This window comes from Phascolarctos cinereus, unplaced genomic scaffold, assembly GCF_003287225.1.
Source record: "Phascolarctos cinereus isolate Bilbo 61053 unplaced genomic scaffold, phaCin_HiC Scaffold_4;HRSCAF=312, whole genome shotgun sequence".
NCBI lineage: Eukaryota > Metazoa > Chordata > Mammalia > Diprotodontia > Phascolarctidae > Phascolarctos > Phascolarctos cinereus.
Window position 1 is genome coordinate 491,490,434 of NW_027555847.1, and position 22,230 is coordinate 491,512,663.

Consider the following 22,230-nt stretch of genomic DNA (forward strand, 5'->3'; position numbering starts at 1 on the left):
ATCCATCTTATCTGACAGAGCCCATCTTTCCAGCTCTGTCGGGGGAAGGGGGTGTAAGGCTTGAGTGATATAACAGCCCATCAAACTCACATACTATTTAGAAGATATAAGAAAAGGTACTATCATGATATACAAGACTTGCCAATAATTTCAAGGGAACAGCATGGTATAGTAGATGGAGCACTGGGCTTGGAACCAGACAGTCCTGTATTTAAATCTAACCTCAGAGATGAGCTGTGTGACCCTAGACAGGTTCTTTAACCTAAGCCTCAGTTTCCTCATCTGTAAAATAGGGATAATAATAGCATTTACCTAACAATCAGGGCAGCTATGTAGCGTAGTGCTGGGCGTAGAACCAGGAAGACTCATTTTCCTGAGTTCAAATCTGACCTCAGAAACTTACTAGGTGTGATCCTGGGCAAGTCACTTAACCCTGTTTGCCTCTGTTCCTCATTTGTTAAATGAGCTAGAGAAGGAAATGGCAAACCACTCCAGTATCTTTGCCAAGAAAACCCCTAATAGGGTTATAAAAAATCAGACTGAAACAACTGAACAAAAACAAAACAAGTAAGATTTAATAATAGCATCTGATTTATAGGTAGCTATTGGGTAGATGTGATTATTATTAAATTAGGTAATATTTATAAAGGGTTTAACACACTACCTAGCACATAGTAGACACTATATAAATGTTTAATCGATCTCCCCCTTCCCCATACCTTACAACAAGATTGTAACGGGTGAGATAACATATATGAAGTGCTTCACAAATCTTAAAATGCCATAATAGTACAATTTGTTATTATTATTATTATTATTATTATTATTATTATTTTGTTATTGCTACAGCTCAGTGTTTTCATCCAAGCACCATCCAACCACAGTAATGTGTTCCCAATTTATTATTACTTACTGCTGAAGTCCTGGTACATAAAATGGGGTCATTCAGCTTTGGGTACAATACTTAAATATTCAAGAGGGATAGTGATGGTTATCATGTAGGGATTATTTTCTTTTTCATCTAACATAAATAAGACTAGAACTCCCTCAACTCAACTCATACTCTAGATGTGACCCTGGGTTTTCAATGTTTCTTTGTTATGGGCCCAGCAGTCGGTAGGCTAGCTCAGTTTGGAGGGGCTTCTCAACAGAGGGTTGTCCATCAGGTGATGAATTATGGGGGCCATAGGTGACACAAAAGCCATCCACTAAGATGTAGAGGAGTTTTAATATGTACCAGTGGAGGAAAAATAATAATAATTGCTAGTGTTTATGTAGCACATTAAGTATTACAAAGTGCTTTACATAGTTTTATCTCACTTGAGCCTCACTGAAACTCTGGGAGGTAGGTGCAAATATGCCCATTTTACAGATGAAGAAATTGAGGCCAAAAAAGGTAGTAGGAAGTATCTGATACAGAATTTGAACTCAAGCCTTCCTGACTCAAAATCCAGTACTTCACCAATTGTACCATCTAATAGCCATACCCATACATGAAATCATGTGTCACTGAAAGTGCTAAAGAAGACGAGAAGTCAACAGATGACTCACCAAAGTTTTCTGAGGTTGGCTGAGGAACAAAAAAGAGAAGAGAACATATTATCATGACACGCAAGATTTATCAGTGCTTTTCTTGGTCTTACTGTCAGCATTTATTTGTTACCTCACTAGCACTGTTTGCTCTTTGATAACTAATCTTCATGAAATTTGAGAATCTACACTGAGGTTTTCCTTGAATGATTATTTGTCTTTTAAAAACTTTTCTTAAACCATGAGGCACCCTAATGTACCATTGTGGAACAATCACTTGATCCAGCCATTCAGAAAAGTAATTTGGAATAATGTGAAGAAAGTCATGAAAATGTCCATACACTTTGCTGCTAGGAATATCACTGCTAGGAATACAACCCAAGGAGATGAATGAAAAAAGGAAGCGCCTCCTCTCATATAGACATCAAAATATTCATAGCAACGCTTTTTTTAATGCCAAAGAACAACATCAATAACCACATGTTGGCAAATGGTTAACCAAGTCGTAGTATAAGAATATAATGGAATATTATTACTATGCTCTAAAAAATTTTTAATATGTTGACTACAGAGATATATAGGAAAATTTCTATAAACTGAGACAAATTAAGATAAGCAGAACCAGGAAAACAATATTCATAATGATTGTAATAATGTCCACATAAAACCATAAGAGCAAAAGTATTTGAAGCTGAGTGCTATGAAATTGTAATGATCAACCTTGCCCTCCAAGAAGTGATGTAAGAACATACTGCCCATCTTTCTTTGCAGAGATGGGGGACTATGGGTGTAGAAAACTTCATATCACACAATTTGTTGATGTGTTGTTTGGTATTGCTAAATTTTTCCTTTTTCTTTTCTCATCTTTATTCTCCGTTACAAGTGATGTTTCTTGTGCAGGGGAGGATACACTGAGAAATTCAAGATATATAAGAAGATATAGCAATAAAATGTTTTGCTGGGGAGGTAAAGAAATCAAGATTGACTTTGTAAATTAAAAAGAATCCCATTAGGTAAGAATGAATGAACAAAGAGGTGATGGCTCCATTTTCATCTGCTCTTGGACACCATTTGAAGTTCAGTTTGAGGCACACATTTTAGGAAGAACACTAACAGCGTAGAGAGATTCTAGAGAATAGTGACCAGAATAGTGAAAGGCCTGGAGATGAAAGGCCTGGAGATGATTTTATTCAAGGATTGATTGAAAGAAATGGAAATAATTATTTTGAGGGATATTTGAGGGAACATGAAAGAAAGCTTGCCCTAAAGGATTTGAAGGGTTACAGTATTGAATCCAAATGCTTGGCCCTAGAAGCAGAAATATGAGCATTAGGGGGAAACTGCAAAGAGGCATTTTTCAGTTCAATATAAGGACAGACTTCCAAAAATCAGAGCTGTCCAAAAGCAAGATAAAATACTTGAAGAAGTGGTAAATTCATACTGAGAGGTCTTTTTAATAGGTTCATGTAAAGTTAAACAATCCAGCAGGTTCATTCCCCAAACAGAAATATAGTAGTGAAAGAACACTAATTGTGAAGTCAGCAGACTTGGTACTCTGCTACTTACTACCTGTGAAACTTTGGAGATAAGAAACTTACCTTCTCTGAAGTTCAGTTTCCTGATCTGTGAAACTGGAATAAGAATACTAGATCTACCTATTGCCACAATATTTTTACAGAGCTCAAATGAAATAAGATATGTGAAAGACTTTTGTAATCAGCAAAGTACTATATGCATATAACAAAGAAAGAAATTAATTATTTTTTTAAAATACGCTATGCGTAAAAGTAATGAATGCCTCAAAACTCAACATACTGTGTAGTCATGTTTTCCTCAGTTCTTTTGTTTCTTTAGACAAACAACCCAATTTTTTTAATCAATTAGTATGCATCAGAACAAAATGAAATTTCTGAAAACAGGCTCAAAATGCCAGCTAGATGCCGCAGTGGATAGAACACCAGCCCTGGAGTGAGGAACACCTGAGTTCAAATCTGGCCTCAGACACTTACTAGCTGTGTGACCCTGGGCAAGTCATTTAACCCTAATTGCCTTAAAAAAATGTCAAGTGAAGAACAGACTCATTTCAAAACAGACAAAAATCACATGAACAGGGAAGATGTTTTGAGCATTATTTCACCCATCAATCAAGTTTTTAAAGACAAGAGCTATGTTGGGGATTGGACTACCTTCCTAGAGTAGAGCAGACAAACGTCCATGATGCCAGATTATGGGACAGAGGAATACAGGAGGGAAGGAGTAGGACTTGCTTTAATAATACCTTGTATAAATTTTCCATTTTCCTACATCCTCCCAATAGAACATAAATTCCCTGAGAGAAGGAACTGTTTGGCTTTTGTCTTTGTGCCTCCAATGGCTAATGCAGTGTATTATACATAGTAGAAGTTTAATAAGCATTTGGTGAATTGTATTGATTTTATAGGCGTAGAGTTTTTCAAGGGTGGGACAGTAATGATAGCTCTTTTATCCCCACCTAGTCTATCCTACTTGTCCATCTACTTTTCACTCCTTCACACTGCATTCTTTCCTCACACTCCACTTTTCCTCTTCCACTTTCTTTCAGCTTCAAATTTCCTCCCTCTCCTTTCCCTGAGCCTAGCATCATTCAAAGGAAATTTTCTTGCTAGTGCCTTATGGCTCACTCTCCAGGTGGTCCAAAACAGCAGAAAGGGCGGTAACTTCAACTGATTGCTGTGGTGTGTAAAAGGGAAACAATCCTTGAATTAGTGGAAGTGGCAGCAGTTGGATTAGCCTTGAGGGAAGACAAAATCACTGCCACCTTAAAGGTTAGTGATGAAAGTAGTCTGAATCCATTCATGAGAGAGAAACAAGGGGTAGGAACACAATGAAGATCTGAGTGGAACCAAGGGTGACTGCTGTTGATATCTCCCATTTGATTTCAGTTGTCAAGAAGGATATATCACCCAGATACCTACCCAGAAATTTTAATTAGCCTGACCATGACAATAGCTACAAATCAAAACCAAATCCATCAGGTCCTATTGTGTTTGAATATTTTTAGAGTACTGTGTCACAATTAGCTTGACCATGTATCAATCCAAGTCAGTTGTTCAGATGTTCCAAAACAGCAAATTGCTTATGCCTCAGTCCATTTCTTTGGTTCATATGACCACAATATGAAATACAGAATCATAGTCAATCTGTGGATTTTTTAAGCAAAAGAAAAGAGTTGGCAGTTTCAGTTAATGCTATAAAATAACTGTCCATTGCACACAATATGTCACCATATTTGACACTAACATGCTGTTCCACCCATTAATACATGTGTATACAGAAATACACAACCACACAAATACACATATGCAATATGTGTTGAGTAGTGGGTTTTAAGACATTCATTTCTTTTAGATATAATATTTCTTTTAAAAGAGGATAATTTCTTATGTCTATATCGTTCTTTACCTTTATACAAGCAAGTACAATGGAATATCAATCCATTCCATTTTTTAAATAGCTATAGTATTTTAATTCCTGCGTATGGTCATAAAAAATCCATTCTTCTCAATGCTAGAGTAACAGGTTTTAGACTGTGAATTCCACTTGTCAATTTGGCTGCTATTTTAAATTTGTAACTACAGACTTCTTTCCAAGCCTTTGAAATATACTTTAGTGTTTTAGTCTGTCCATATTCAGCTGGTACAGGGTACCTCTCTACCTGTACAAGGTTGGGCTAAAGCTAGTGAGGGAGCAGAAAAGAATTCTTACTCTGCTGGGCCATTCACAGTCTTCAGCCCAGGCTCTCAGGTTGGAATTATTACTCAAGTAATTTTAAAAAAAATATGTCATCAGTCAATACCAGAATTTGAACTAAAACAAATTTCCCTTTTCCTCTATATTAGCAAAAGCTAGTTTTGAAACAGTGAAGCAAAACAAAACCAGCCATACCAAAGTGTCTTAGGCCCCAGTCCTCTCTCGGATCCCTTCTTCTTCCTCAGCCCCCTGCAATCAGCCAATCTATCCCAAATTTTCCCTACTTGCCCTGAAAAGCACTCATTTCATTAACCCTGACCTGATTCACAGGAAAGAAAAAAAAGCAATGATTAAACAAGCTTTAATGGTACCACTGCCCCACCTGCCCACCAGTATGTTAATTTTGCTTTACTTTCTATATATCTTGCAGTATGTGCCTTTTGATTACTTACCAGGCCAGAAAACACAAAGAGAACCTCACCCAGCAGAAGCCATGGCAAACACCGTGAATCCATGTTGCATTTCTAGCTGAGAATTGCAAGAAATTCCAATTGGATTTTAGTTATAATGAGGCAAGCATCATAAATCATAGCCTTTGACCTGCATGAGGCATAGCATAGATTGAAGTCCATCAAACTGAACACCGTCCTGAAGTTGCACAGTTTATCCCATTTGTTTTCAAGACACAAGTTCTAGGTGGTGCCATCTGGGGAGGTTAACTATCTAATCTTTATCTCCTGGTGAATGACAGTAAATCATATATAATAAAAAGGTCCACAATTAATTTTAAAGTATGTATCTACTCTTTAATTCAACAAGTTATTATTATAACATGTTGATAAGTAGAGTGTCTAATAAATACTTGTTGACTGATTGATGATCAATTGGATGATATTACAAGGGAGGTGAGCCCATTAGGGACTTTTTTTGCATCTTCTTATAGAGGCTATACAGATCCACTGAGGATGAATTACTTCTCTCAGGATTTTGTAGGGTGCAGCCACACACATAGATTTTCTAGACTTCGTTTGCACTGGGGTTATAAAAAAGGGGCAGTTGAAGAATTGGCCTTTCTTTTTCCTTTTCAGGGACATCCAGAGGGAGAGAGAAATGAAAGCAGAGACATAAGGAGACATACAATTAGAGTGGAAGAAAGCTCAGGGGCCAGTCCAAATGTCTCATTTTACAAGTTTAGAAAGTGAGACCCAGAGAGGTTAAGTGATTTGCCCAAAGTCACACAAGTAATAAATAGCAGAGCTGGGGAATCAACCCCTAGTCTACTGACTCCAAATTCTTTTTTTTTTTTGGCTAGGTAATGGGGTTAAGTGACTTGCCCAGGGTCACACCGCTACTGAGTGTTATGTGTCTGAGGCCGGATTTGAACTCAGGTCCTCCTGAATCAAGAGCCGGTGCTCTATCCACTGTGCCACCTAGCTACCCCCGACTCCAAATTCTGAAAGAGGATTTTGGTCTCTAGATAAATGGATAGTTATGGGGAAAGAGGAGAAGAATGAGAGAATAAAGGTAAGGAATTGCTGGGTGATTAGAAGACTCATCTGTTGCCTCTGGATTACTCTTGTGCCATCTGTTACCCTATGGGAATTTTCAGAAATGAAACATGCTATCATTGGCTACCCCACATTTTTAAGTTCTAGAGACCTAGTTTGCCATTGTGTGAAATCATTGTTGAATTTTATCACTCAGTAAGCATGAACATAACTCAAAATATCAAAGCTGCATGGTACCATGCACAGAGTAGGTGCTGATACAGGGGGCTGATCAGAAAACTCCATGCTCAATTTGATGGTGTTACAAGCAAGAAAACTTTTGTTGGAGACTTTGATCTGATATCCCAGCAGAGGCTGCATGGATTGATTCAGGATGAATTGGTTGGCATGAGCTGTGGTGGGCCAGAGTCATCTCTTTGCCCTGGACCTGTAGAAAGTGGGATAAGGTACCATAAGCCTTTCTTTCCCTTTTGGGGAAGATCCCCAGGGGAAGTGGGACTAAACCTGAGAGAAGACTTGGTTGGAAAGGGACTATGGGGACTACTATCCATCCCCTCCTCCTTTAATCCTAGAGATGGGAGCAATGGTAGAATGAATGTTTTCATATATTGGATGCCAAGTGTCTGCACCCAGCCACGGAGGGGTAGTACCTGAGATCTGTTGCATTTGCATACATGCTCAACCACATGTCCCAGGATAGAGAAACCAAGTGGCCAAAAGGTTGGAGTACCTGAACTCCAACCTTTTAAGGGGGTGGGGGTGTCATTCCCTGTTAATATCAACTATGAGAAATATTCAAGACCCATCCTCCTGTTTAGAAAAGGAGGAGTACCTGGACAAGACCAGCCTCTTAGAGAGGAGAAGCTTGAAGTCCAAGGTTCCAGAGAGGGAAAGAGAAGCTCCTGGACAGCACCAGCCTCCTAACCTGCAAAGCTAAAGCCATGACAGCATAAATTTACTGCTACCATTTAACTCTGCCACTGCCTATATCCATGGCTGGATCCAGGAACTGATCCTCTATTACACCCAACTGCTACCATCTTTTGGGCCAAAAGGCTGCCATCTCTAGAACTGAGGGAATGGGATGAGAATTAGTCTGCATGCCCCCAGGGAGCAAAAATAATAATAATATTAGCTAGCATTTATACATTGCTTTATGGTTTACAGAGCTCTTTACATATGTTAACTCATTTGATACTCACAACAACCCTATAAGGTAGATACAGCTTTTATTCCTATTTGATAGTTGAGGAAACCAAGGCACAAAGGTGTTAAGTGACTTGCCCAGGATCATATAGCCAGTAAATGTCTGAGGCAAGAGTCAAACTCAGATCTTACTGACCCTATGTCCCACACTCCATCCATTGTGACTCCTAGCTGTCTCTTTGCCACCATGGGGGCACATAGAGTGACCCACAAACCAAGGACCCACTGCCCCTCCAGATCTCTCCAAAGAGGGGAAAAGTCTGACTCTGCAGTTGGTCCTCCTCCCCCTTTTTATAAGCTCTGACTCACAAAAGTTCCCCTCTCCGTTTTTATAAGCTTAAGTTCACAAAAACTCACTCCAGCCAACTCACCATAAACACATGCACACAGCCTCCACAGGGATAATCAATCAAAATCCCAAACAGAGGCCTACCTTCTTGTAACCTCATCAAGTTGAACCGGGAGTTCCACATCAACCCCTTCCATAAGCACCTACTGTGTGTATAATACCGTGAAGCTTTGATATTTCCAATTATGCTCATTACTTACTCACTGAGTTATAAAATTCAATAATTCACAATGAGTCTCTAGAGCTTGAGAATGTGGGGTAGCAAACGGTAATATATTTCATTTCTGAACATTGCCATTGCACTGTTGCAGACACAAAGGCATTAATGCAGGGCAACTGGTGAGTTTTCTAAATACCTCATAATTCCTTACCTTTATTCTTTACCTCATCTTTTTCCTCTTTGCCTATTACTACACATCCTTTAGCTCAGGTGTTATAACCCCTTTAGCAATTCGGTAAAGCCCTGGACTCCTACTCAAAATAATATTTTTAATGGATGAAACAAGATAGATAAGATTACAGAGGAAATCAATTCTCTTGAAATGCGGTTAAGAATCCTTACTTTATCGCATCTACAATCATGTCTATGTTAATTTTACTGGCCAATTTTCTGAGTTGAAGAAGAGGGTAGGGAGCAGCTAGGTGGTACAGTGGATAGAGCACCTGCCCTGGAGTCAGGAGGACCTGAGTTCAAATCCAGCCTCAGACGCATACTACTTCCTAGTTGTGTGACTCTGGGCAAGTCACTTAACCCCAACTGCCTCACACACAAAAAAAAAAAATGGTAAGAGGCATCAGTGAGGGTAGAAAGAAGATATCCCTGGGATACCTTGAATCACTAAAAAGAACTAATGACAAACAAATATGACCTTGAAATTTTTTACCATATATACAGTTCAATACCCTGGGCAGGGTATAGGCCAAAAATCATTCCTAAACAAATTCAAAAATAAAATGTTGCTGAAAGACCTAAGGTGGTAGCTTGCAGGAGGCTAATGAAAGAGCTGGATGAACTATGGCTAAAAAACAAATCACAATCATTTTACAATGCAATGATTGAAGGGTTTTCTCTAGGTTCATTTCCTTTAGAGTAGACAGGAAAGCTATTTATTACTAGTGCAAAATCTCAGTCTTCCAGAAGCCATATCTGTTTCATCCAAAAGCCCTCTTTACATGTATCCTGATACTTGAATGCATTTAGGGACTACTAAAAATCTCTGTCTATGGACTACTATGGGACCCATCAGCTTTCACAGCATCTGTGATAAGATACCAAATAATCTTTCCTATTGCTGGCTGCCAAGTTATAAAGCCACCTCTGATCTTAATACCCGAAGCAATAAGCTTGGCCACAAGTACAGACAGAGAAACAAACTCCTTGGCAAGTCCAATGTGCCAAGTTCCAACCTTCAAAGGCCAGTCACTTTGGGAACTGCCCAGGTTACCAGGGAAAAAACAGTTGTTCTAAGCAGGCCTACAGACTTTGGCTCAAATAAGCATTGATATTTTATGTAAAAATGATGTCTGACTTGCAAATGAGTTTCAGTCAAGCAACCCAGTAAAAAGGGATAGGGACTGGATCTAGGATTTCAACGATTTAGGAAACCCAAGGATAACCTCTACCAAGGCAGGTTGAAACCTTCTCTGGGATTCTAGAGCCTAGAGCAGAGGTGTCAAACATGCTGCACAGGAAACAGAACCAAATGCAAAATTAACCACATCAGACTGAAATGTAACTGAAAAATATTTGACAAAATAAAAAAAATATAGAATGCAATATTGATAATGTTGATATGTTGTTTTTTAAGTCTATGTGCAGCCCAAAGGGATCTTTATGTATGATTTAGTGGCCCGTGTTTCTATTTGAGTTTGACACCAGTGTCCTAGAGCACTGAGAGAGAGATTATCACTCAGTCATTATGTCAGTATAAAGACTTGAATCCAGGCCATTCTAGCTGTATATCCACTATGTCTTTCTGCCTCTCTGACATCATAAAGACTTCAAGAAAAGGGTCAAAGGACTTCCCAACCTTCTCTCAAGTCCATTGCCATCCGTATTTCTTCTTCCCTCCTCACATAGAAAAAAAAAATTGATTCCTGGTGAATTTCTATATTTTGAGTTTCCCAACATAGATTCTCTTTTAGGAAGAATTCTACTTCTTGGGGAAGCTCCATAAATTGAAAGGGAAGGGGGAAAAAATGAATCTAGGACAAAGAAAGGAACCAGGATCAGAAGCAGGCATTTCTATTTACTTCACAAGATGTTGCCTCTTCTTAGACCACCAACCATGAGGTCAAATCTGCTGAGAAACCCAATAGAATAAAGGAGACAGAGAAATTTTGGAGTACAGCTATGAGGGATCATTCTAGGCCAAGAGAAGAGGGGCATACCAAATGGAGCAGGTTTCTCAGTCATGGGCTTAAATTAATTTAACCAGTCCCTTCCCAAGACCAGTATCAGCTGAAAGTCTTAGTACCTACTTAAAGCACAGATCCCCCAGCTCTATCCCTAAGTCCCAATATCTATCATCCATCATCAAAACTTGCCTTCATCTCCTAGACCTCCTACAGTTGTTTCCCTAGTTTGCTTCTCTCCTCTTTTTCTAGGCAATGAAGGCTTGTCTGCTTAAGTAACTAGCCCCTGGGCCCCTAAGAACTGTTTATAAATGAAGTCAAGGCAACTCCACCCCCAAAAGCCTGTTGTCAACTTTAGTGCTATTCACTTAGCTGTCCATCCCACCTCAGGCCTAGGAAAAGATGACTCCATGGAAGCACCCCACTATTTTATATAATAAGCATTAAAAAATAGTTTCCTTTACTCTGCATATAGTATATGTGCTCAGGTTGTAGTATCATAGACCAAGAATTAGAAAAGAACTTCATAAAGTCATGTGGTCTGTTATGGGAATTTTTTATTTCTTTTTATTAATTTTTATTATTCAGGGCTCAGGATCATTCCTCCTACAACTTTTAGTCAACTGAAAACATGTCTTTTGTTAAAGATAACCCCACCTAACCAAAACCTGACTCATGGAATAATAATGTTAGGTGAAGGTCAGGGTTATTTCTCCTAGATGAAAAGTTGTTGAGATGACTGAAACCTGTCCCATGGAATGTGAAAATTTACTTGGGGCCTTAAGTATTCCTTAGATAAGAAGCCAGAGGAAAATTCTCAGCTGTCTCCAACTCTTTGGGAACAGGAAAATCCCTTCTCCCTCTTTTAGCCTATTTGTGAACCCTCTAAATGTAGTTTAATCTGTAATTTGACTTAGTTTACCTATAAAGTCTGTTTAACTATGTTTTGTTGGGTTATGACTTTGCTTACCTAAGTTTGTCCAACTTTTATGACACTGAAGGTAGCATGGGATTATGAATCTTTGTTTTCTTTAACTTTCATGGCCTTAGAGGAATACACAAGATTAGAATATGCAAAAGAATTATTTCTCTCCCTCTAACATAATTTTGTCTTATGAGAGGCCTCATTAGAATCTTAATTGGGGACAAAGTTTTTTTTTGTTGTTTGTTTGTTTTTTGTCTGAGCTCTGAACCTATGCTTAAGCATAAGAAAACCTAGGTTTTTCTTACCTCTACAATTTCTGCATTGTGGTAGATTTATTTTGGCAGCAGTTACCTACTACATGTACTCAAAGGGGAGATATTTCTCCTAGAACAAATCAAACCTCTATATTTTACTCATGAGCACACTAAGGCCCAGGGAAGTTAAATGGCCAAGGTCAAAGAGGTAATAAGCATTAGAGATGAGATTTGAACTCAGGTCCTTTAATTCCAGAGCTAGTCCTCTTTGCACTATATCACATTGATGCCTTCCCTCAATCTTCATGTACTATGTAAAATGATGAAACTAAAAGCAAGGTATGTTTATCAGGGTTGGGTACATATTAAGTGAATTGAATGTAATGTTTTTTTCCATCAGATTTTGGCCTTAGGTGGCCAAAATGTCCCTTAACAGCACCTCTTGTTAACAGGAGTATAATTCTTAAAATGCTCACTAAAGAGAGGAATTGTGGAAGATTTCTTAAGCCATGATAGCCCTGGACACATGTAATTCCTTCTTTAGGATGTGAATATACTGCTGAATTAAGCACTTACTTTTGGTTTTTATGGATAAGGTAGGAGGAGGGTTAGGATAGACCTGGTTGGGGGGAACCCATACTCCAGAAGGTGAATAAATTCCTTAGACAAAAACTTGCAAAAAATGATACAAAGCTCAAGGGCCCTTATTCAGGCCTGCAGAATAGCAGTACAATAATAGAGACTTCACTGATGGGATCTGAGGTTCTATACCTGTTCCAAGGAAAATATTTATACAGTAATGGAATTCTGGATGTGCCTCAATGTTTACCACTCTCATCCTCCAGGCCTAAGTCTACAGTACTGTCGTGTGAGTGTCAGGGCTTATCAAGCTTCCATGATCCTGAGAAAGCTGAGGAAGGGCAACAACAACTACACCCTTCCACCTGGTCTTCATCTCATGAATGAGGCCTCTTCCAACTGTCACAAGTGAAATTCCACAAAAAGGTAAACTGAGGCGTGTTTCTCCATGCAAGGTAAGAATTTATTCACAGGGCATGACAGCTTGCCTCCATTTACGTGAAAGACCCCAAGTAAAAGCTACCCTTTTATAGGTTTGGGGAGTACAGAACAGAGAACAGAAGAGGATAAATGACATCACGGGGTTGAAAGCAATATGATTGGTTACATAGTTGAGGCATGGGGCACAATGTGATTGGTTGGAAGTTAGGAATGGGGGCTAGCAACAACCCCCTCCTTCCCTCTTGTGACTAATAAGTGTTCATTATTTTAGTCCACCTGCGAGATAGTGGCCTGGGCTTCTTTGGATAGCAAACCAGATATCCTTGAAGGATAGGTTGATGGTGTAAAGATATTAGACCCGACTCCCTTATATCCACCAGAATCTTTTAAAGTTAGCAAAATTCCTTGAGGCAGTAATTTGTCAGGAGAGCTGGATTTCTGCACTTAACCTATTGCAGGCCAGCTGAATTCTGACCTAAGTGCAGAGACAAAGAACCATGACATAAGCAGTTATAGGACAAAATCAATTAATTGTCAATAGGATCAAGAAAAAAGATACAGAATCAATTTTAATCTTCTCACAACTCAGTGTATTGCTTCCATAAAATGAATAACAGATAGTAAGAGCGGGGATAGGATGGATGGCTTCAAAAGCCTGGCAGCCATTTTTGGGATATGGAAACCAAGGTCTAGAAAGTTGAAATGATTTGCTCAAGGTCACATGGGCATTAAATGACAGCACTGGGATTTGACCCCCACCATTCTCTTTTCCAAATTCTTTTGTCTGCACCAGGCTGACCTCTATCTAGTTAACTAGATGCAATAAGGTGTTCTCTGGAGGCATAAAAAATGAAAAACTATCCATTTGCCATTCCCAGAGAGAAGGAGGGGGAAAAACTGATAGGAATGGGATCCATGTCTCCTTCTTCTACCTAAACCTACTAGGAAGTTCCAGGTATGGATCTGTGCTACGCTAAAGTCTCTTTTGTGAATTAGAGCAATAGGCTAACCGGATTTTAAAAGGATGTTTTTTTCCAGCCAGATGGAAAGTATCATGTTGACAGTGTCCTGTTGACAAAAACAGGAAAGTAAATAAAAGAACAAAATTCCAAAACAAAAGATTGGCACCTGCTTCTTCCATGCAGTTGAATCATGAGCCCTGCCACCCACAAACTGCTCTATACTGGGGCCTGCAAGATGGGAATGACAAACCTTGAAGTATATCCTGAATTTCATCACTATATAAATATTTTCCACCAGATAGGTATAAAGTCTCAGATCCAGTGAAGACTGCTTGTTGCTGCCAGTACTCTGACCTGAGGCAGGCCTCTGCAGTGTACGTAGGAGGTGATTTTATAGTGTCTTCACAAAGAAATATTTATGAAATATTGTCACCTACCTGCCCACCTGCTCTCCCTCCAACAATTACAGAGGTACAGTCAACAATCTTTGTCATTTCTGGGCATAAATTATTACTTATCACTGATGTTTGAGTATATATACAAGGTTAAGCCACAAGGCATTGTTGTCACCTTATGGAATATAGCTCTCAGCTCCCACATTATAGATGACCAAGGACTAAGAAGACTGGTCCAAAAGCTAAGTTTCTAGATTGGAGTGAAATAAAACACTTGTATCCCATCTAAGAGTTGGCAAAAGCAGGTTTATTTAGACGTAGCAAAGGAAGGTCACTTAGTGAGGATACCATGTTGCTTCAGCTGAGTTCAGCTTTCCAGCATCACTGTTGGTCATGCTACCAATTTGTTAGTCAGAAGCCTGAGGAAAGAGCCAGGTGACTATATACTTGTCCCTAAAGCACCAGGAAGCACTATCATCTGCCCAAGTCAACCTCAAAACAGTTTCAATACATCTTAAGAAAAAGAACCGGTTTAGCCCACATGCTGGTGGACTTCAGTACTTATTCCTCATACCCCAGAAGTACATACAACCAGTATTTATGATTAAAATCCAAAACCAGAAGCCTATTTCAGTGGTACATGCTCACCCTGAAGAGGAAATTATGTGTGTCCCATGCTGTCATAAGATATTATGAAATCCTCCACCTTTAGTGGACATCTTAAGAAACGTCTTTCCTGGGAGGCGGAGCCAAGACAGCGGAGTGAAAGCAGTGACTTGCTTGAGCTCTCCTCCAAACCCCTCCAAATACTCATAAAAAATGGCTCTAAACAAATTCTAAAGCAGCAGAACCCACAAAAAGACAGAGTGAAACAAATTTCCAGCCCAAGACAACCTGGATGATTGACCAGAAAGGTGTATTGTGCCTGGCTGAGAGCACGGTGCAGCGTGGCGTGGGCGCGCAGGCTGCAGCAAACCTGCAGCAGGCCTCAGAGGACTGAATCACCGGCAGCTGTGGAGGTTTCCAGACTCTTCAATTCACCAACGCCAAAGACAACTTAGAAGGTCAGTGGGAAAAGTTTGTTTCTGTCAGTGCTGAGACAGGAAGGTGGGGTTTCAGCTCCATTCCCCAAGAGCATGGCCCTGGAGAGGGGCAGCTGCTTCCCGAGCTTCTGGCCCACAGACTGAGGGGGAATTGAGTGGCTGATCAGAGAGGGACTGCAGGGATCTCTTTGCCAGTGCTGGGGCAGGAATCTCTTGCTTTGCCCGTGTTTGGATCTGGGTGAGGAGGAACGCTGGAGGTGGAGCTTGGAGTGGCTGTGGAGAGGAACCCTTCCTCACAGTTACAAGACAGAAAGGAATACTTATGGTCACAGGCCAGGAAAGGAGTAGACACCTCGCCCCTTATCATATCACCTTGGAAGAACTGAAAATTTACAGGTCCCTACAAGTTTCCCTGAAAACAGCTGTACAAACCCCCAAAGCTTGGGACAGTACATTCTCCACATTGGAAGCAGACTCTTACCTTAACAAAGAGTTTAAAACTCAAGTAATTGGCCGGATCATGAGCAAGCAGTGCAAAAAGAGTCAGACCATAGAATCTTACTTTGGTGAAAAAGAAGATCAAAATATACAACCAGAAGAAGACAACAAAGTCAAAGCTCCTACATCCAAAGCCTCCAAGAAAAATATGAATCAGTCCCAGGCCTTGGAAGAGCTCAAAAGGGATTTGAGAAGCAAGTAAGGAAGTAGAGGAAAAACTGGGAAGAGAAATGAGAGTGATGCAAGAAAATCATGAAAAACAAGTCAACAGCTTGCTAAAGGAGACCCAAAAAAATACTGAAGAAAATAACACCTTAAAAAATAGCCTAACCCAAATGGCAAAAGAGGTCCAAAAAGCCAATGAGGAGAAGAATGCCCTAAAAAGCAAAAATTGGCCAAATGGAAAAGGAAGTCCAAAAGCTTACTGAAGAAAATACTTCCTTAAAAATTAGAATAGAGCAATTGGAAGATAGTGACTTTATGAGAAATCACGACACAGTAGAAAAATCCAAAAGAATGAAAAATTAGAAAACAATGTGAAATATCTCATTGGAAAAACAACTGACCTGGAAAATAGATCCAGGAGAGAGAATTTAAAAATTATTGGACTATCTGAAAGCCATGATCAAAAAAAGAGCCTAGACATCATCTTTCAAGAAATTATCAAGGAAAACTGCCCTGATATTTTAGAACCAGAGGGCAAAATAGAAATTGAAAGAATCCACTGATCTCCTCCTGAAAGAGATCTCCAAAGGAAAACTCCTAGGAATATTATAGCCAAATTCCAGAGTTTCCAGGTCAAGGAGAAAATATTACAAGCTGCCAGAAGGAAACAGTTCAAGTACTATGGAAATACAACCAGGATAACACAAGATTTAGCAGCTTCTACATTAAAGGACCGCAGGGCATGGAATATAATATTCCAGAGGGCAAAGGAGATAGGATTACAACCAAGAATCACCTACCCAGCAAAACTGAGTATAATCCTTCAGGGGAAAAAATGGTTATTCAGTGAAATAGAGGACTTTCAAGCATTCTTGATGAAAAGACCAGAGCTGAATAGAAAATTTGACTTTCAAATACAGGACTCAAGTGGAACATGAAGAGGTAAACAGGAAAGAGAAATCATAAGAGACTTATTAAGATTGAACTGTTTACATTCCTGCATGGAAAGATGATATTTATAACTCATGAGACCTTTGTCAGTATTAGGGTAGTTGGAGGAAAAAATTATATGTATGTATATGTACATAGATAGACAGAGGGCACAGGGTGAGTTGAAGATTAAGGGGTCATATCTGGAGAATAAAATTATGGGATAAGAGAGGATTATACTCGGAGAAGAAGAAAGGGAGAGGTAGAATGGGGTAAATTATCTCACAAAAAAAACAGAAAAGAAAAGTCTCTTGCAGTGGAGGGGAAGCAGGGGAAGGTGAGAGGGAATGAGTGAATCTTATTCTCATAGGATTTGGCTTAAGGAGGGAATAACATACACATTCAATTGGGTATGGAAATCTGTCTTACCCTACAGGAAAATAGGGGGAGAAGGGGACAAGAGAGCAGGGGGATGATAGAGAGGAGGGCAGATTGGGAAAGGGGGTAATCAGAAGTAAATACTTCTGAGGAGGGACAGGGTCAAAAGAAAGAATAGAATAAATGGGAGAGCAGGATAGGATTAAGGGAAATAGAGTTAGTTTTTCACAACATGTCTACTATGGACATGTTTTGCATAACTGCACATGTATAACCTATATTGAGTTGTTTGACTTTTCAATGAGGGTGGGTGGGGAGGGAGGAAGAGAGAAAATTTGAAACCTAAAGTTTTAAAAACATATGTTTAAAAAAAATGTTTTCACATGCTACTGAGAATTAAGAAATACAGGAAATGGGGTACAGAAGTCTATCCTGAGGGGCAGCTAGGTGGCGCAGTGCATAGAGTACCGGCCCTGGATTCAGGAGGACCTGAGTTCAAATCCGACCTCAGACACATAACACTCACTAGCTGTGTGACCCTGGGCAAGTCACTTAACCCCACTGCCGAAACCAAAAAAAAAAAAGTCTATCCTGCCCTATAGGAAAATAGAAGGGGAAGGGGATAAGAGAAGGGGAGAGAGATAGAAGAGAGGACAGACTAGGGGAAGGGATATTCAGAATGCATGCCATCTTGGGGTGGGGGGAGGGGGAGACGGGGTGAAAATATGGAATTCAAAAACTTGTGGGAGTGAATGTTGAAAACTAAAAATAAATAAATTTATATTAAAGGAAAAAAAGAAAAAAAAAAGAAATGTCTTTCCTTAAAAAGAAGGACTTGGGGCAGCTAGGTGGCACAGTGGATAGAGCACTGGCCCTAAAGTCAGGAGGACCTGAGTTCAAATCCTGCCTCAGACCAAACACTTGACACTTACTAGCTGTGTGACCCTGGGCAAGTCACTTAACCCCAGTTGCCTTAAAAAAAAAAAAGAAAGAAAGAAAAAAGAAAGATGCTGTTAAGTGGTCCTTTTGGCCAGCTAAAGCCAACATGTGACGACCGCAATTCAATACAACCCAAACCAACTATGATTGATTAATCATCTAGAATGTACCCAACACTAATAAACATAGACTACTTCAACTGCATCATTTCACATGGAATATGTCATTTGAGGAAAGGTATTTTTCTATTCATGGGGTAGTGGGAAATGTTCTTGCCTTGGATTTGAAACCTAGATTCAAACTCTGTCTTTGATGTCTGCTTCAGCTGCCTTCATTGCCCTTGGAATAATTTATTCTTATCCACCCATTCTTCTGGGAGGCATCTTCACACACTTGGGATAGACATTCCCCTAACTCATGGAGGGATCTGAGGCATATTGGTTACCTTCAACCTAGTTTAGCCCATCTTCTGAGACAGTTTTACTGGAGTGTGGCCACTATGCATGCTACAGTATCTTGGAGCCACAAGTAAGAGTCGAGTGGTAAGTGAACTCCAAAGGTGGATGAGCAGCCCTGAAAAGAGCTCAGTAAGCCTTCACACTAGACGTGCTAGTCCTCCCTGAGCACTCTCATACACTTTATACATACCCTATCAGATAGACAGTCCACTTAAGATTAGCCCCACTTCGTATACATATGAGGAAACTCCATAGGTTAAATGATTTACCTGGATGTCACGCAGCCTGAGTAACCTGTAGCACAGCCTGTGTCAGAGCCGTGGAAAATTGGCCCTTTGACCCTAAGAGCAGTGTTCTTTCCATTACATTACACCAAATAGGTTGGGAAGCAAGTTTCCTTTCATCATAGTCTTTTTTTTTTATTTGTAAATTTTTATTTTAAACTTAAATACAAAATGAGAAAAGATAAAAGAAACAAACTTAAATACTAAAACTAAAATAATACAAAATAAGAAAAAAAAAGCATTGCCATGTGCACAGCAGAATGTGAGAGAGGATTTAGAACATATAGCAATAAATTTCAAGAAAGCTTATATAATAAATACTGCACATTATGTTCAGAGCTGTCTGTCTTTTCTTTGTTTCCTTGTAAGTTTTCTTTTGTTCTTGGCTGTGCACTTTTTACTTTGCTCTTTTTTCCTCTTCGTCCCCACCTCACCATAGTCTTAGTTCCAGCACTTAGCCCATATGCCTGGCACATAGTAGGCACTTAATAGATGCTTATTGACTGACTGGCAGACTAGTTTCTTGTGGAAATAGATGTTTCCTCACTTCCCTTCAATGCAGAGGTAGGATCATGAGTGTTAAACACTGCACCTACCATCAGACATAGTCAATGTGTTGGAGGGTTTTGCTGTACTGCTTTCTTTCTCTTTCTTTTTCTAATCATCATTACAAGAAATAACTTGATAAGAAGGGGAATTGGGGGGACATATATCGATATATGATATAAAAATAAAAGATCACCAAGATAAGTCAATTTTTTTAAATAGATGCTAGAAATTATGTTGTGCATTTGACTCATGTTCTCATTCCTCCATATTATTTCACTGTAGCTTCCAATACATGTCTTTCTTTACCAGCCTGTTTCTTCCCTAATTCCAGCCTTCTAAAATGTCATCTCTCCTACATGGTTTGCATTCATATTGTGTTTTTATGGTTTACAATTCCTCTCCTCACAAATGCCCTGTGGAGTGGGTACTTCCCTGTTCTTATTATCCCAGGGTTGGGGAACCTGTGACCTAAAGGCCTCACTCATCCAAACTTCACATTTGGATTCAGTCAAAGGGCCACACTTGAGGATCTAGAGGGCCACATGTGGTCCTGAGGCTGCAGGTTCCCCACCCCTGTACTATCCCATTTCATACATGTGGAAATTAAGACTCAGAGAGCTTAGGTGACTTGGCCACAATCAAGTAGTTGGTAAACATCACAGCTGAGATTCAAGCTCCTTTGATTTCAAGTCCAGAATCCTTTACAACAGATGGTGTCAAACTCAAATAGAAAACTGAGGCCACTAAACCCTATGTAAGGATCCCTTTGGGCTGCATATTGATTTAGGAAACCACATATTAACATTATCTATGTTCCAGTATTTTTATTTATTTTGTTAAATACTTGTCAAATATATTTCAATCTGGTTCAGGTTGCACTCAGGAGTATTGTATTTCCATGTTTGATAACCATGGTGCTCATGAAGAAATAATAAATACACAATTTATTACATTTAAGGGAACTACTTACACCAGAAACTTAAACATGTCTCAAAAAAAAGTGTAGGCTTGGTCACCTGTAGTTGGAAAATTGTGACTGAGGTAGCATGAAGACTTTCCATGAAAAGACAGTAGGGTGTTTGATTATTATTCCTATATCGAACTTGAAAGGAGATGAGCAGAACCATGTCGTGCGGAACCAAAGACTGCATTTTGCATTAAACATGGAAGAGCAGGTAGATGGCACAATAGATAGAACACTGGGCCTGGAGTCAGAAAGACTCATCTTCTGGAGTTCAAATCCAGCTTCACACACTTACTAGCTGTGTGACTCTGGGCAAGTCACTTAACCCTGTTTGCCTCAGTTTCTCACTTGTGAAAATGAACTAGAGAAGGAAATAGCAAACCACTCCAGGAGCTTTGCCAAGAAAACCCCAAATGGAGTCCAAAGAGTCAGACACAACTGAAAAAAATGACAGAACGACAACACAGAGTCCAGCGTTTTGGTAGGGGATGTTCTGTTTGCTGAGAAATTGCCTTAGTTTAATGGAATAAGCACCAGTCCTGGAGTGAGAAAACCTGAATCCTGGCTCCTGGTACTTAATACCTTTATGGCCTTGGGAAAGTCATTTAATTTCTTTGAACCTTAGTTTTCTCATTTATAAGTGGGGATAGTGTACACTAAGCCACAGGAGTTTCTTAAGGAAAACCATTTATAAACCTTAAAGAGCTACATAAATGTGTGCTATTGATATCCTAGCTCCTGCAGAAGTACCCAGAACCCTGAGCTATGAATTATACTTTGGTCTTGGGTAAAGGGTGTGTCTCTTGCAAACATTAGCATTCCTATAGAGTCTTAGCATTCTCTAGATATCATAGGTTGTGGTTGTGTTGACTTAAAAAAACAAACAAAAACAAAAGAGCCATTGTACTAAATGATGGGGCCAGATCTGGCTGCTGTCAATACAAAGCTATCCCCCACTGCGAGGTCATGCTGATAGTGCTGACTTGTGCTTTGACAGGTGCTGCAGTGGGTGATACGGCCTCTAGCTGACCTTGCTCTGTGATGCAAGAAAGACAAGGGACTCATTCAATAAAAATTTGTTTCCTGCCTGCTATGTGCCGGGTACTGGGCCAATGACAACATAAAGGTGAACTGTGGTTTGCTAGAAGAAAGATAATGGGTCAGATGATTGTAGATTCAAAGCTGGGAAAAGACTGCAGTAGTCGTGGAGTCCAACCTTCTCATTTTACAGATGAAGAACCTCAGGCACAAGGGAGGTAAGTATTGAGCCAGAGCACTGAGGATCTAAGGTGAGATTTGAAGCCTGGTCTTCCTAAATCCAAGTCCCTTGTCCAAGCCATCGCACTACACTGCTCCCAGGTTGTCCATGAAGCTACGGCTGGGATTACAGAGTGGGATAAATACTTACTCCTGTTCTAAAGCCTTAATACTCACAGAGTGAGTATTTCAAAGCATTGTCTCACTTGGTTGGTGGCAAGACCTTTGTCAGTAAACTCTAGAACGAGGTGGCCTATTTCTTTTCCTAGACTAACCCCTCCACTATGCCCTCAATCCTCTTCTCCCATTTCTTTCAGGATCTTGCTTCAGCACCTCTTATCTTTCTTCTGAAACCCTCTTCTCAAAGACATGTTGTTCACTAGGTACACTTCTGCCTTCTGCCACTCACCAACACCTGTGTTCAAAGCTACCTTATCACTTAGATAAGAACTGACAAATTATTGCATACTAAAGTGTAAAAAGCAGGACAAAAGTCTTATTCCAATGCCTCATTGTGATGTGGAGCTAAGTC

The 22,230-nt window shown here is 39.7% G+C and overlaps 1 protein-coding gene across 1 annotated transcript in view; it reads right to left on the bottom strand.

Annotated features, from left to right (window-relative positions):
• LOC110212554 (meprin A subunit beta) overlaps positions 1 to 5,774 on the bottom strand; it is a 45,933-nt gene extending 40,159 nt beyond the window's left edge. The window contains exons 1-2 of the mRNA XM_078151785.1: positions 5,712 to 5,774; positions 1,552 to 1,570 (exon numbers count right to left, since the gene is read on the bottom strand). Coding sequence (XP_078007911.1) covers positions 1,552 to 1,570; positions 5,712 to 5,774 — 82 coding nt within the window. The remainder of the gene's footprint in view (positions 1 to 1,551; positions 1,571 to 5,711) is intronic.
• Between the last annotated feature and the right edge of the window lie 16,456 nt (positions 5,775 to 22,230).